We start from the raw sequence: 15,449 nt of genomic DNA on the forward strand, positions 1-15,449 counted from the left end.
TAAGGGAGTGTACAGCATTTCTCACAATGGTACAAACAGATTCATTAGCCTATTTCAATCGTAATTTTCCCCCCGTCGGCACAATTAATGAATCAGACTTTTCATCGTCACAGCTCAGTGGGACTGAACAGTTCGGGTTATTAAAAAGTCATTGCTGCTTCACTCGGTGATCTCAGGCAAAGGACTAAATTAGATTGGTAATGTATGATTGCCCTCAACTGGTAGTTATAATCAAAGTTCATGTTCGTGGAGAAGAAGAACGTTGCTTTTCAGGTGAACGCTAATACAAAGCTGAGAAATGTCAACAGAGAGCTCTGTTCTTTTTTAATAACCAACTTTCCCTCCTCTGAAACCTCTTATTAAAGAATGACTTTTACATTCCTGTTTCTTTCAAACAATTTCCTCATCTGCTGTAACTGTGACATGACGGACGTGCGCTGGCATCATGTCTGCAGTGTTGACAGGGGATAAAGCAGCATAATAGCTGTTTGAATTGATCCCTGCGAAAATGACACAGCGTCTTGGCAGATGAGGCATTGTCCTTGTCCTGCGAAGATGGTTTGCCGTTTGAGCAGGAAGTGACTGTGAGTGGTGGATTTCACTTCCTTTCAGCATTAATCACCAAAGGGGGATTTATTTTTACATCCTCTCTGTGCAATACTGAGTGTGCCTCCTGTCTTCCCAGGGAAAAAAAAAGTCATAGGCTCTTACGAATATTGCTGCTGGGGAAGAAGGAGAGGAGGGAGGAAAATTACTGCAATATTCTCAGGTTTTGTTGGCTTTATCCATTGTCTCCTAGTTCTTATTTTCTCCTTGTCCTTCATATTACAGCATGTTTTTTGAAATCCAATGAGATTTTATCTTTGTATGTACTTGAATGCAAAAGGACATTTTCTTTGTCCTGATGAAAAAGCCAAAGTCACCAAGTCATGGGCCCCTATCTGCTTATATTCCTCTATTCTTTCTGCCTCTCCCTCATCAACTTCTCTAACCATTCCTTTCCCTCTAACTGAAGTCGCAGACCTTTTTTTTTGTGCAAAATTCATTTCAGTCTTGATGGATATACTAAGCACCAACGGCTTTTGATTTAGGCTTCTGATGGCATCTGCCTCTCCTAACATCCACTTTGGGTGCAACGCTCCATCACATTGATTTCTCTGAAGATGAAACTCTGATTGAACAGACCTCTCCTGGCAGCCGAGGGCCCCTACGTGCGTCTTGCACTGTTACAACATATGAAGGAGGATGCTGATGCATCCTGTCACCTGACTGGCAAACGACGTGAGGCCAATGAACCGGTACATGATATACGACCTATATTTAAAGATGACTCTTATATGTAAAATTAGTTCTATCTCACTTCCTCTGAACTGAACTTTGCACTGTCAAGATGAAGGATACAGAAAGGTAATTAAATTAAATGCCTATATGTCAGACATTAGCACAGTGATGCTCACAGAGTCTGATAGATAAAATCCCCAGTGAGCCAACTTTGTCCTCCGCTCTTCTTAGGTTTTTCAAATCACAAGCTCTTGTTTTCATCTGGTACCCTTTGTACTTAGACAATGATCCTGCAGCACATGATTTACCTCCAATGCCAACATTCAGTGCCAGCACAGGGTGGAGTGTGCCCTTTATGTAATGAAGCAAATACTAAGGGTATCAAGGTCAGGACAATGGAGCTGTGAAGTCCCTGCAACCTTCATGCCAAAAATTCACATCTCATACCAAACATTAATGGCTTTTTTTTTTCTTTTAAACACAATGATGATCTTTCCACAACCTTAACCTTAGAAGTAGTTGAGTCATATGGTCGCAGTGAACAGCTTCTGAATGCTCACTTGACATTAGAATACCAATGTACATTAATATTCATATGGTTCCGACCAGCTCAAGTGTGTATGTGTGTGTTTTGGTGCGTGTGTGTGGACGTGCCAATGGTTTGTACAGTCAGGTACATGCAGGTGGTGTGGAGGTGTGACATTAGAATGAAGGTAGTCTCTGCATAATTCAGATGAACCTGTCTCCTTTAGTCTCCTATATCCCTGTTCTATCTCTCTCTCTCTCCCAACAATATCCTCATATAACCCTCCCCATTTTAAATCTAACACATTCTCTCTCTCCCTGTCTCTCTCACACTCTGCATGTGTTTCTGTGTTTTTAAAGATGTTTTTTTTTTTTTCACTTTAACCTTCAAGAGATCATAACATATCTTCAGCATTCATGAGCTCTGATCAGGTTGTGTGCAGTGATATTGCCCTTCATCTTACAGATGGCTCATTATACCCACATCCTGCACTCACACCACAGTTTTGGGAAAGTATTTGATCACAGGATTCTTCAATTATGCATGAATGCAACGTTAAGGTTTTAATTAAATAATTGTGGTGAGTCCTTCATTGTATTATTTGTCTTATTCTTCATCCAGAAATAAATGGATGTTGGAAGGAATTAACAGAAGCTCTAATGACCTCTTGGTCATCACAAGCTGAAAGCTTCTCATATGCAGTAGGTAGCTGCCTTATCTGCATGAGTACAGCTTTTCCTTGTATGATGTTATCCACATGGTTTATATGTAAGTGACCATGCACACACACACAAATACCTATTCTTTTGGGGCTAAAGCTGCAAGTGCTTGCGCATGTTACAGCACCTTTACTGGACAAATAGATTTTTCTCACAGACTTGGATTATGGATCAATCTGCTCCTCTTATTTTCTTTAAAAGTAATGCAGGCGTACAGACTTCCAGAGCTGTGACAGAAAATCCCTTCCAAAGATTGCTGACTTGCTTGTGCACAACACCACTGCTCTTCAGCTGCTTTACATAAGCTCTTAATATACAGTATCAAGGAAAACCATTTTCTGTTGGTCAAAAAATACTCTATAGCAGTGTGAGCATTATTCAGTCAGGATCCTCAGTTCAAAATGGATTTCAGTTCATTTTCTGGTCAATTAGATTTTAAAGATTATTGCTCAGGACAAATAGATCACAGCACATTTCAGTGTTTACGTCTTACTCTCAGCCATAAACAATGTATGAAAAGATGGCTGTGTGCGTAAGCAGTTGAGGGGGCTAAAGCACTGTGCGTTCCCAGTTGTGCCTTATGTCAACATCTGATCAAAGCAGCACACTCACACACACACACACATATATACACACAGACTCAGAAAAACACATGCATAAAAAATGCACACACATGCATGCATTGGGTTGCTTTAGTATGCCCTCAGGGAAATGAGTAAGCCTGCTTCTTGATGTTCCCCCTGATCGTTACATTTATCACATTGCATCAGTAGAAAATCCTAAATAAACCTTTTAACAGGCTTCTCCTCAGTAATGCAGTAAATAGGCTTCTTATCCGAGAGGCCAATGGGTTTATCTTGGTCCACAAAACCCATGATACAGAGACTTTTGTGGTGCAAGTTGCAAGACTGGAGCAAGTAAAATGTTTTTCAAAGGTGTGAATAGTCAGAGATATACAAGAGTCACAATTAAGAGTTTTATTACTGTGGACATTTTACAGATCATTTTAGAGACATTATTCATACAGATTCACCCAGATGTTGCGCAGAGCATTTTTTTTTTTAATCATAATAACAATATCTTTTAAAGCTTTAACAGTACATTTCAGTCTGTACAGTTTTTTAACAGAAAACAAAAGTGGTGCAAACAAACTCCTCGTGTAATGGTACCCAACAGCTGAAATGCCTTACTTTCACAGCAGAAAAAGCATATGTGTTATTATTAACATAGATTATTGCTGCATTACATTACTTGCACGTTCCAGGGCTTTGATATTGTGCTTGCTGACTCACTGGGACCCTAAAGTAAAGCCCTCCTAGTTGTCATTAATTCCACCAGTGGTAATCCTCAAAAAGCGAAGGCTTGCGCTTTTTGACACTTGCATGATGCCGTAGTTTGGAATCCGGAAGCATAGCGGTTGTCATCTAAACAAACAAGATGTAAGCCTTATTTTGACGATCAAGATAATACCTGCAGTTATTTTTACAGCTCTTACAGTGACATTTGTGCAAGGACTGCTACTTATTATTTTGACAGTCAAAGAGACAACACTTGAAACGTTGTTTAGCGACTTAGCTAACGGTGAACGAAAAGTCAACAGGGAGGCTATGTAAGTTAGCAAACTTATCGGCTGCAGTGCCACATCGTCAAAAACAGAAAGCTGGGCCGCAGTCATTATGTTATTTTGTTGATTTGTTGTGTTGGCTTTTGTTTGTTGATACATTTTATATATTGTTTTGCTGTTCATCTGTTTGAGTTACCCATATTTTTATTACTAAGCCTAGCAAATTATATCATTGCATATTCGCAGACCTTATACCCTCCTATAAGTCATTTAGATGGTCAGGAATATGTAAATAATGTCAACTAATCACTACAGAACTGGTTATAGAAAAAAGAAATCTAGCACTAGCTAATAAGAGTTTGTCTGCACATATATATGTAACTAACTTGTATAAGTTTAGATTGTCTGGCAGGAGGATACTGTGAGTCTTATTTAACGTGAGTAACACTGCTGTGTGAACTGTTCACAGGGGTTGATTTTGCACAATGTCATCAAGAGGCGTAGTCCTCCTTTTGCAAACCTGTGCAAGTCTAGAGAAGGTGACTGGTGGAAATTGACCATCACAGGCTTCAAACTGCTTTTGGATACGCTGTTTTCAAGTCAGCCATGGCTCGGGAGGAAGATGAAGAGGAGCTGATAGTCGATGGGCCAAAGGAGGTGGACATGTTTACATCGGTGCGTTGTCTGGGTTACCTGTCCAGCATAAACCTCCTTGTGGCAGTATGCGTTGGCATGTATGTACGCTGGGAGGTGACAAGTGAACCCATGATTCTAGTCATCTTCATCCTGGGCCTCTTTGTCCTGGGGATCGCCAGTATTCTTCATTACTACTTTGCTATGGAGAAGGCCAGTCTCAGCTTGTTCCGTTTGTGGTTTGGCTTTCTGCTTGGTCTTCTGTGCTTCCTCAACAGCCCCGCCTTGGATTCAAATGTCAAGGAACTGGTCGCCAACTATCTCCTCCTAGCCAGTGTTATAATGAAAACAGTATGGGCTATAACTGAGCGAGTATGCAGCTCCATCCATTACAAATCCACTTTGTTAACATCAGCTGAGCTGTTGGAGCTTCTGGGATTTGGCATTGCCAGCGCACTTCCTCACAAGTCAGTGGCCATAATAGGCTTTGTGGTGGCCCTGGGGGCTCTCATTGTGGACCTAAGGATGAAATCCCTCCTGGCTTTGCCCAACCTGGTCAGTTTTGCCTTGGTTACGTCTCTTGTGTTTTTCCACGCCATAGACATCAGAACCAACCCTTATGCCTTAAGCTGCTACCTGGGCAGGCTACTGTGTGAGCCTGTGTTGGATGTGTACTTCAGTGGGCTGGGGCCCACCGACCGCTGGATGCCAGTGCTCTCTCTGGGGAAAGTGTGGAGGAGGCTGTCCCTGCTTCCTCTGTGTGTGATTGAGCTGGGCTTCTTTGTCCTGGCTGCCTTAAAGGTATTCTCAGCATTTTGCAAAAATATTTCAGTTATTAAAGTCATTAGGCACTTGTGTGACTCAGTGAAGAATAATGAGGTCTTCAGATGCAATAATTTTTCAGACTTTTAAGTCCCAATGAAACATGATATTCAAATGACAGGATATTGTGTAGCTAGTTTAACATATTTTAAGACTTTGTTTAATGACACTTTTCTGTTGTTGTCATAGCTGGGCCACTTGGAGCTGTGGTATCTGGTGATTCCAGGCTTCTGCCTGTTTGGCCTTTTCTGGTCCATCTGCCACATAATTCTGCTAATCACAATTTGGGGCTTTCACACCAAGCTGAGTGAGTGTCAGAAGGCCTGGCGGGCCCAGCGGTCCAGCAGCCGCAGTCTGGACCAAGTCATGGCCTCCAGGGGCATCCGACACTTCTGCCTCATTTCAGAACGACTGGTGTTCTTTAGTCTGCTGTCAACAGTCATACTGGGGGCTGTGTCCTGGCAGGTAGGAGACAAGTTTGCAAAGCATCTACAGATAAAAAACTTTTCATTCACTGTCACACATTTGTCATACATAGTCACATTTCTAATAGCAAAGCAATAGTGGCATTATAGTCCTGTTAAATTCCTGAGAATCTAGGGTCCATTCATAATCTCAACTTTCCTAGAAAACCTCATGCATTGTGGTGAGGCTTCTGTTGTAATTACTCCCTTTATGGATTTAGCATTTTGAATTTCATGGCATGGCCTCTATAAACATGTAACGCACCCATGTTATACACTCTGCAGAGAAATGCTAGTGGCAGTGTGTAGTTAGTAGTTGCTCCCCAAGCTGAGGCACTTCTGTTCTCATGCGGAACCAATTTAATTAGCACTTTAATATCCCTATCTACTTTCATAAAGAACAGCAATAACTTATTTAGCCTTATTAGACGTTTACCTTGTAAGAGCCTCATGGGCCTGAGTCCTAATTTGAGATCTGCACACTGTTGATGTCAGTTGCAAATTTGCCTGAGAAAGAAGGAGCTGTTGGCACTCACACATGAGAATGTTACTTTTTAGCTCTTGTTACGTGTAGTTTTTGATGCTTTACAGCTTTTTTTTTTTTCACCAGTGCTGTTGAAATACAGTAATATACTGTGTGGTCAACTACTTACATCCACATAACTCTCATATACACACACACAGACAAAATAAGCAACGTTAGTACAATCTAAAGCAGCCTCAGCAATAAATACAGCCTTTGTGAAGCTAAGAATATTTAGAGATGTGTTGATTCAACTTTATGCAAATGTTTAAGGCCGTAGTCTGTGGTGTTAAATTGGATTCACGGCTTTCCACTGAGTTTATATCGAAGATCCACCCAAACAGATTTTCAGACTCAAACTGATTTATTTTTTTTATGTTTTATATCTTCCTTTCAAAAGTCTGCATGGAAATGCATTTGAAAGTGTGGATTGACTGAGAAGCAGAGCAGTGCTTTTGTGCAACTGTATAGAAGCGACTTCCCTAATCAGAAGTCAGCCTGTGGATGCAGTGCTGTGAGGAGCAGAGCTCCTCGTGAGTAACCCCTCGACTCCCACAGCTTGGGGTCGGCTACTGCAAATCAGTTCTCCACCTTTGAGAAACACGACTGGATTGCTTTGTGCTGTAAAGTCCCCCCTTACGCTATGTTGTGCTTCGTCTGTTCATAATACAAAATTCAGGCACTAGAGAATATAGTTTATACATTTAAGGGGTATGCAACTTAATAAATGTTCAGTGAATAAGTGTAACACATTTTTCTCAGGCGTACCCTAGGCAGTTCAATATATTCTGCAGACTCAAGTGTGGCTCCACTTAACCATGCAGGTATTGATTTGCATTCTCCGATACGGTGCCATGCTATGAAATCAAAGAGGCTTTTTGAGGATGCAGAATCGCATTTCATACATCACAGTGACTCCAGGAACTGATTGCACTTTAGAGTTTACACTGCTTTGTAGCACAAGATATGCTTTATTTTACTACATTGTTTCTTGTAGTTGTATGTATTGTAGTGTATGTGCAGTAATGGAATTTTGTATTTTAGTAGTTGACGTTTAAACATTAAAATTTAAAATGAAGAAACTGAAAGTAGATGACAAGACGACAAAATTATAATAGCTTTATTGTGTAGACTGAAGGACACCCGGAAAATACAGGCTCATACGCTGCAGTAATTAATCTGTTTTAATGGACGCTTGTGATGTATTTTTAGTCTGCTGTCATACAGTGCATTGTGTCTCCATTTAGTTAGGTCCTGTCATGTTTTGTCCTGCGATAATAACACTGTGTCAGTCCCATATTGTATAACTGTCTTGCAAAGTGTCACCACCAATTAACTGGGTCTGATTGCTTCGGTACAAGCTGTAAGTGGTGAACGAAAGTGACTCTGATTCTCTGGCTTTTTGCAGCCCTCCAACGGTCTCTTTCTCAGCGCTCTGCTGGTGGTGCTGCCTTTGGAGTCTCTGGCCCACTGCTTGTTCCACGAGTTGGGCAGCTGCCTGGGGGGAACCTGTGTCGGCTACGCCCTGGTCATACCGACTGCTTACTGCAGGTACTTGAGACACAGGAGACAGAGTGGAATATAGAGATACATACAGACTAACATGGACAAACTTAAACTCTTAAATCAGGCTGACTTTTTTGATTATTGATGAGTCTGTTAATTGTTTTTTTTTTTTTTGGGCTAATGAACTCATTGTTCAGTTAGTAAAACAACAGTTAATGCCAAAAAAAACAAATATAAACAACAAAAAAAATCTAAACATGAAATGAAACGAGTGAAAAGTTTGGCGTTTTTTTTTTTTTCCTCCCGGTAAATGTCTTTATCACTCATTCCAATGCTCATTCCAACTCCCTCCTCAGTTAACACAAAACCAACTGGGTAAATAGGCCAATAACTATGCATAGACATGCTGCTAATGTTTGGGCCCTTAAGGGATCATTCCAGTGCTCCCTCCACAGCATACTAAGTTGTTCAGCTGCAGCAGTTAGCCTTTAGCTGCTGCTGATGCCTCTCCCAGTGCCCTCTCTGTTGGCCAAGCGTTAGCGTAGTTAGTTTTGATGATGCCGACGTGTCTCCCCCTCCTCCCAAACAGCAGGAGCCAGCCATCAGTTATGCATTAGTGTTTACATTTTTGAGAGCCCCTCGACTGTCTTCAAATCCACCCTCTGAAGATTCACATGAAGATTCTGTATATGTATTTATTACCACTCTCTGTATATTGGACCTTTTAGCTGATAGTTAGCTTTAGCATTCCAATGGGATGTCAGGTTTACTAGTGTTTAAGTCTCCAGGTGATTTTGGATGCAAGCCCATGTCCTGTTGGAGCAGTGGATGCTCTGAATGCGAGGCCATACGTGCAGGATCCATAGGGAGAACTGAGAGCATGATGAGAATGCAACAGTGTATAATCGGCTGTTTGATGGCTGCAGATCATGTTTTCACAATGACAAGAGCCCCACAGGGAGATTAGAGAGATAGGGGTGAGAGGGAGAGGCATGCAGGGTAAAACAGGGAGGGTGAGACAAGGGGAAGAAACCACAAGGAGAGGACTGAGGTTGTAAACAGTGTAACAAGGAGGGTGGTGGTAAAACCCAAAAGGGACAGAGCAAAGGAAGGGGAGGAGAGGGAGGGATGGAGCTCTGAGAGATCTGTGGAGAAAAGGACAGGATTTTTTTAAGGATGAAAGAGAGGGTGTAACAGGGGAAGATGTGGTCTGAATCTCAAACTACAAGCGCTCACTCCCCTGGGCGCCATGAGATCTGAAAAGATTAGATGGGTTTAGGTGAACAGTGAGCTTGCCAAGCCATGCAGAGGTTGCAGGTTGCAGGTGTAGTATGTCTTTATAACAGCAGTTTCCATCATGCTGACCATTTTATTGTCTTTACATCAAAATATGGAGGAAAATTATTCATTTAATTCTACAAAAGGACAGAAAAAGATATAACTTGAGAAGCGAGCGTAACACAGGTTGTGTCAGCATCAATAACGGTGATCACATCACACGCCTGAGGAATGCATCTGCTTAACAGCTGCTTACCTGTCCACTGGCCAGAAAATGAATCTCATCTCATCCACGTTAAGATAAACTTTCACCTGTCCTTGTCAAGGTGAGTTTGAAGGTGATAATGGGAGCACAGGGCGTACCGTGATGGCTCAGTTATGCAGGTGTCCGTAAGAGTGAAGTATGACTTTGTTGTCTGCTCGGCCATGAATATCATCATGTCCAGAGATAGGAGAAAAAAAATGTATAGCTGCACTGAATAGCTGCCAGCCTTGACTTGGTTGTGTGTGTGTGTGTGTGTGTGCGCTGCCTCTGTGTTATCATCCAGGCAGGGCTTTGTGCCACATGCATCCACACACACACACACTTAAAAAAGAAATCATTTTGCCCCCAACTATCTTCAACCTCAGTTCCCACTCTCAGTTCTTGTCACTCTGCTCAGTCCTCCTCTCTATACCTCCTCCTTTTTATTGCCATTTTCTTCCTTTCCTTTCATTCTTGACTCCCTTCACAACCCCGAGGCTAATGTCATTTCCTGCAGCAGTGATCCACCACTCCTGTTCTCCCCTCATCCTCTTCTCTCCCTGGCGAAGCAGACAGCTACTCCACCCTGGTGTGTCAAACTATCCGCTTCTCACTCATTCATCTCTCGTTTGCCTGTGCCCCGCCTCGTTCCTCCACCCCTGCTTCTGACAAGCCATTTTTTAATCTATTTATTTTTTCTCACATCCTCTCATCTTTCTCTGTCTCTTCTGTCCAGCTCTGATGGCCAGCCCACTCTCTTACCACCTGAGCAGGTACAGCAGTTGAACCAGCGCTCCACGGGTATGCTCAACAGTGTGCAGCGCCTCTTCTCCCACCACATGATACAGACGTTCGGCTGCGACTACTCCACCAGCGGTGTTGGCCTGGAGGCCGTGCAGACCAAGCTGCGCGACTTTCTGGAGCGGCGTACCGCAGACGGGCCCCGTCATGACACCTATCTGATCTTCTACAGTGGGCACACACAGAAAGGCACCGGGGCATGGGCTCTGGCAGGTGAGAGCCACACATCCACATTACAAGGATCTGAGTCTCCTCAGGAAGAACAGTTCTGTTCTGTTCTATCCCTTCCTGAAGAGGGCTTAAGTGCTGTGAGTCCAGTCCAGTTTTTTATTGATCTGACTCGTAGGAGTCCACCCTCTTCACTTCCTCTCGCTGGATGACAGCCAGGACAGTGGAGGCCCTCCTGTTCTTCTGGTAGTCCACCACAAGCTCATTGGTTTTTCTGATATTTAGTCTTGCACTATGTGACGAAGCTTTCCATCAGTCCTCTGTAAAAGACAACGTGTTTCTCAGCAGAATAATTCAGTACATGTCAATATAGTGACAACTTTCATTTTGCCAAGAAATACACTTATTTCCTTTTATTAAATTCCTTCAGAGTCTTCACTACATATATAACTCTGGACAGACATGGACGTAAACTGAACTTGACTGGCTGGCAGAGACAAACAACCGTGCGGCGGTGATTCTAGTTTATTTGGCTCCTCTACCTCTGTGTGCTTATCATTCTGTTCCTCCAAATTACATTTCTACCACCAGTAGCGTTGACCTATTATTTCAGTAATTCCCAGCCAGTGGTACCTGTAGGAGGTACTCCTGCAGTTGTCAGCGGGCGCGTGGAAACTCTGAAAAAATAGAAATTATGATTTGATTAAACTATACAGTGTGTCCACATACTGAACCAGCTGCAACAGCTGATTATCAGATGTTGCCACTGAGAGTCCAAGAAAACTAGTTAGCAAACAAGCAAAGAGGACTAAACATGGATGTTTTGTAAAAGTAATAGATAAATGGCTGAAACATTCACTTTGTCTCAGTCTCTCACAGTGTAAAGTGGAAATATCAAAGTGGCTGGTAGTTCTCACATATAAACAGTCAGAACTTAACAGAGACTTGAATCAGAGATGAAAATAACAAAACCTGAGCACAAAAGGAATATTTACAGCAGAGCTGTTGTGTTGGACGACACTGGGTAGGTGCTGTGTTCTCCCTGCAAACTGCATTTGCATTACAGTCTGATTTCCATTCTTTTCATTTTCCTCTCCCCTCAGTCAGTCAGAGGCTGATTTGATTTACAGATCAGAACAACGAAGTCAAAGGAGTTAAAATTCGCTGTTGGTTTGGTTCCAGTGGAGGCAGTTCTGTGAAAGTTGCAGACGGTCTGCTGTGACACGAGCCTTCCCTCTACAGAAATGAGAATCACAGCAGGTTAACGCCGTGTCAGCTCCGGCTCTTCTGTTCAGAGATTACTTGACACATTATCTCTGCGTGCTGCTGAAAACAGGGAGGAAAAAAAAAAAGAAAAGAAAAATCCCCGTTGAAAAGATAATCACTTCCCTGTGTCACCATCCTGAAGGGACACTTTCAGGCAGTGTTCAGGTGCGGCTGTTTTTTTCAGGTCATGTAATCATAAAGCCTTTGTGCAACAGTGTTGTCCACTGCTAAATTATACAGGCATCCATGCAATAAGAAGTTTGTCTTTATACTGTTAATCACAGTGGATACAAATTGCTGTAGTAATGCAGCAGCGGTGTCTCTAAATTCACTTCTTGTGGATTTTCAGTCATGTGCAGGGAGCCGATTTCCCATCCAAATATAAACCAGTCCTTGGTAGAACTGTTCTTTGGCCAGCAACTGAAGTTATTTTTTTCTCCTCAGCCCTAATTTACTTGCCTAGCACTTTCCTACAATAAATGACGATATTGAGGCAACAGAAATAATTTGGTACATCTGTTGGTGAGGAAGCACTGCTCTGATCTCTGTACTTTGGATCTGCCATCTAGAAAACAGCATCTTCGTGTAGTTTGTGTGGATGTGTGCGTGCGTGATGACAGCCGTGAGGCAGACTGACAGTCCTGCGAGTGAAAATTGACAGGTTTGATCCCTGCAAAGCCACTGTCTCCATCAGCAGCCATGTGTCCTGTTGAAATGTCCTTGAACGTGACACTGAACCAATGGTGACTCTATAACTGCCACTATATGTCCCTATGAGAGAGTTTGGTGAAGAGTTGTGGCTCTGTAAATACATGCAAATGTAACTGAAACTGACACATGCAATGTGTAGTCATAAAAAAGATCTTTAATTTGATTACTGGATTTATCATTAATTTCCTTCCCTTTCTCCTCTCTTTCCACCTGCACTTTCTCCTTCACATCCTCACCCCTCTCTCTCTTCTCCATCTCCCCCTCCCCCCCTCCGCTGCAGGAGGTGAGAGTTTCCACCTGGCCCAATTACTGGAGCTGTGGAAGGAGAAAAACGCCGGCCACTGCTCCCGTCTCATCGTCGTCCTGGACACTGAGAACTCCCTCCCCTGGGTCAAGGAGGTGCGCAGGGTGGAGGGGATCTACATAGCCGTGCAGGGGGCTGAGCTGTCCACAACCAGGGTTGATCCGGAGGCCGGAGACGTCCCCTTATTAGGGGATTTCACTTCCGAATGGGTGGAGTTCAACTGCAACCCAGACAGCGACACCCAGTGGTCAGAAAAAGGGAGGACTGTGACGGCCGCCTACGGTGTGTCCAAACGCTGGAGCGACTACACGCTGCACCTGCCCACTGGAAGTGATGTTGCCAAGCATTGGAAGACCCACTTTCCCAAGGTTACATATCCCATGGTGCACCTGTCCAACTGGTGCTGTGGCCTCAACCTGTTCTGGTTATGTAGCGTGTGTCTTCTCTGCTTCAGGAGGTGTAAACTAGCTTGGTTCCCCCCGGCTGTACTGGACACTGGGCAGGGCATTAAACTGGTGCATTCATAGGTAACATGGGAAGTTGTAATGTTCATTTTGACTCCGACAGTTTTTGTTTGAACAGTCGGAGTGTGTTTGGTACAAGGTCTTTTTTTTATAAAGGAAAAGGAATAATCTAATACGCTCATTCACATTTGGCATCGGACAAGAACAGTTCCATTATTACAATTTCTTTTTACAGTATGTGTTAAAAAGAACAATTGTTTTTGTATTGATTTTTCATATTTCGTGTGTTTTTGAGTACTATTTTGCCATTACTACTTTTTTTTTTTTTTTTTTTTTTAATCTGTGTTGCTACAACATGCCATTTTATTCAACATTATTGTGCCTGATAAGTGCCTTAAAGATGGATTTGTGGTTATCTTTAAAACAGCTGCCAAATTATTTTATATGTACATGTATGTATATATATATAGCCTTTCAACAGGGTGGAGGAAAATGCTTGTTGTGGGGCTGAACTCAGTGACCTTCTGGTCATAGGAAAGTCTAACCACAAGGCCAACACCCTGCTGTGAGATCCTCTCCTTATCATTCTCAGACTGTTTGAATTTGCATGTATTTCTGCACCGAACAAAGACAGATGCATCAGCTGTGAGACAGTATATCATCACCAGACAATGGCCCTCTGTTACGCCTTGTCTTGTTTATTTACTCAATTTAATTAATCTTGAAGGAGTCACATGCTCAGCACATTCAAGTTTTCGAGCTGTTGTCCTTGCCATGCTGTGAAACAGTGATTTTCATGCAATGCAACAAACTAAAGAGTTCAAAGTGCTTTTTATTGGTGCACTGAGCTCAAGAACTCATATTGACTATCGTTTATTTTCGACTTTATTTGCTGTGTCTGATCTCTCTGCCATACACCCCTAAGCAGATTGCTGCCTTAAATAGTGTGTTTCATTGTGACGTGTCCAAAGAGGTCAAGTGGTATTTTTCATATGTAATTTCCCATGTACCTCAGCTGAGTTAAAATGTTAGAATTAAACTTGGCTAATAAACTGATTTAACATTACCGTCTGATGCAGCTGTATGAGAAATGTGTGAAGAGAATACAAAGAGTTTGATGAAATGGAAATGGTCTAGGAGAGGAGCAATAGATGGGAATGGAAAAGAGGAGAAAGTTAAGACATGGTGTTCGACAATCGGCCAGGCTCATTTAACATGGCTCGCTTTACAGACACTGAGTAAATACAGACTCCGCTCGGCTGAATTTCCAGCATTGCCGGGCAAATATTAGGACTGTGAGCTGGGGAAAAATGAGAAAGGGGTGTAAAGGGAAAAAGTGAAACAATACATGACACAGTATCTCTGAGGGATTTGCTCACTGAGCTTTCACCTCTGTTTGTCCCATTTCCTGGCTGGACATGTGTCCGAGGCGCTGCTGGGTATTTTACTGATCTCAGAGTGCAGGGCCCGTAGCCTGGCTTAAACCTGAAGGGCACTATTAGGCACAGAGAAAGGTTTGGGGAGACCTTGGAAAGATGAAAGCTGACATTAGAGGCAACGTTTCATAGGAGCTTTCATCCGTAACACGCAACGAGGAGAGCGGGGCAGAAAAGTGGTATGAACCAAAGCAACGTTTTCATCGCTTTGAACTTGCTGTGCTTGGGTCCTGTAAATATCAAGCCATTAGGCAGGTATGAGCAATAAGTTGAGTATTCACTGTGGCAATTAGTGAAGAGAGAAGTATAAATGCTGTCTTGTGTGGGCGTTCTTTTCAATGCTGCAGCCTGCGAGAAAGCGGTTATAGCTAAGGTCATGGATTCATGTATATGGCAGGAATCATTTATGAGAATATTAGATTATGGGCTGGATTCATCTCCTAAACTGGATTAGGTAATAAAAGAGCCAGCCGCCTCTGAGGCCCATGTGGATGTGCTGAGTCAGAGCCCCGCCGCACACATACTCAAACATACACACACGTCAACGCAGACAGACACATGCGTGGATGCAACCGCACACACCAGTTCACTACTGCCTTTCTCTGTTCCTGTCTCTCTTCAGTTGAGTCTCTCGTCTGTGGGTAATTACAGCCTGTCATGGGGCGTTACCTTCTAATACAGGCAAACTGATGTGCCTGACACTCGCCTGCAATTTATTTGGGGAAATAAATGTGCTTTT

At 42.8% G+C, this 15,449-nt stretch overlaps 1 protein-coding gene across 2 annotated transcripts; it reads left to right on the plus strand.

Annotated features, from left to right (window-relative positions):
- The first annotated feature begins 3,913 nt into the window (after positions 1 to 3,913).
- On the plus strand, positions 3,914 to 14,334 carry tmem168a (transmembrane protein 168a). Of its 2 annotated transcripts, none has more exons than XM_041030412.1 (6): positions 3,914 to 3,965; positions 4,560 to 5,524; positions 5,735 to 6,010; positions 7,941 to 8,083; positions 10,297 to 10,574; positions 12,787 to 14,334. In XM_041030412.1, exons 2-6 carry the CDS (start codon positions 4,697 to 4,699, stop codon positions 13,335 to 13,337), a joined length of 2,076 nt encoding a protein of 691 aa, XP_040886346.1. In that variant the 5' UTR covers positions 3,914 to 3,965; positions 4,560 to 4,696; the 3' UTR covers positions 13,338 to 14,334. The 2 variants fall into 2 exon arrangements, with proteins under 2 accessions (XP_040886346.1, XP_040886345.1); XM_041030411.1 differs by lacking the exon at positions 3,914 to 3,965 and adding an exon at positions 3,978 to 4,135.
- Positions 14,335 to 15,449: the final 1,115 nt, after the last annotated feature.

The sequence above is a fragment of the Toxotes jaculatrix genome, chromosome 22 (assembly GCF_017976425.1).
Source record: "Toxotes jaculatrix isolate fToxJac2 chromosome 22, fToxJac2.pri, whole genome shotgun sequence".
Classification (NCBI taxonomy): domain Eukaryota; kingdom Metazoa; phylum Chordata; class Actinopteri; family Toxotidae; genus Toxotes; species Toxotes jaculatrix.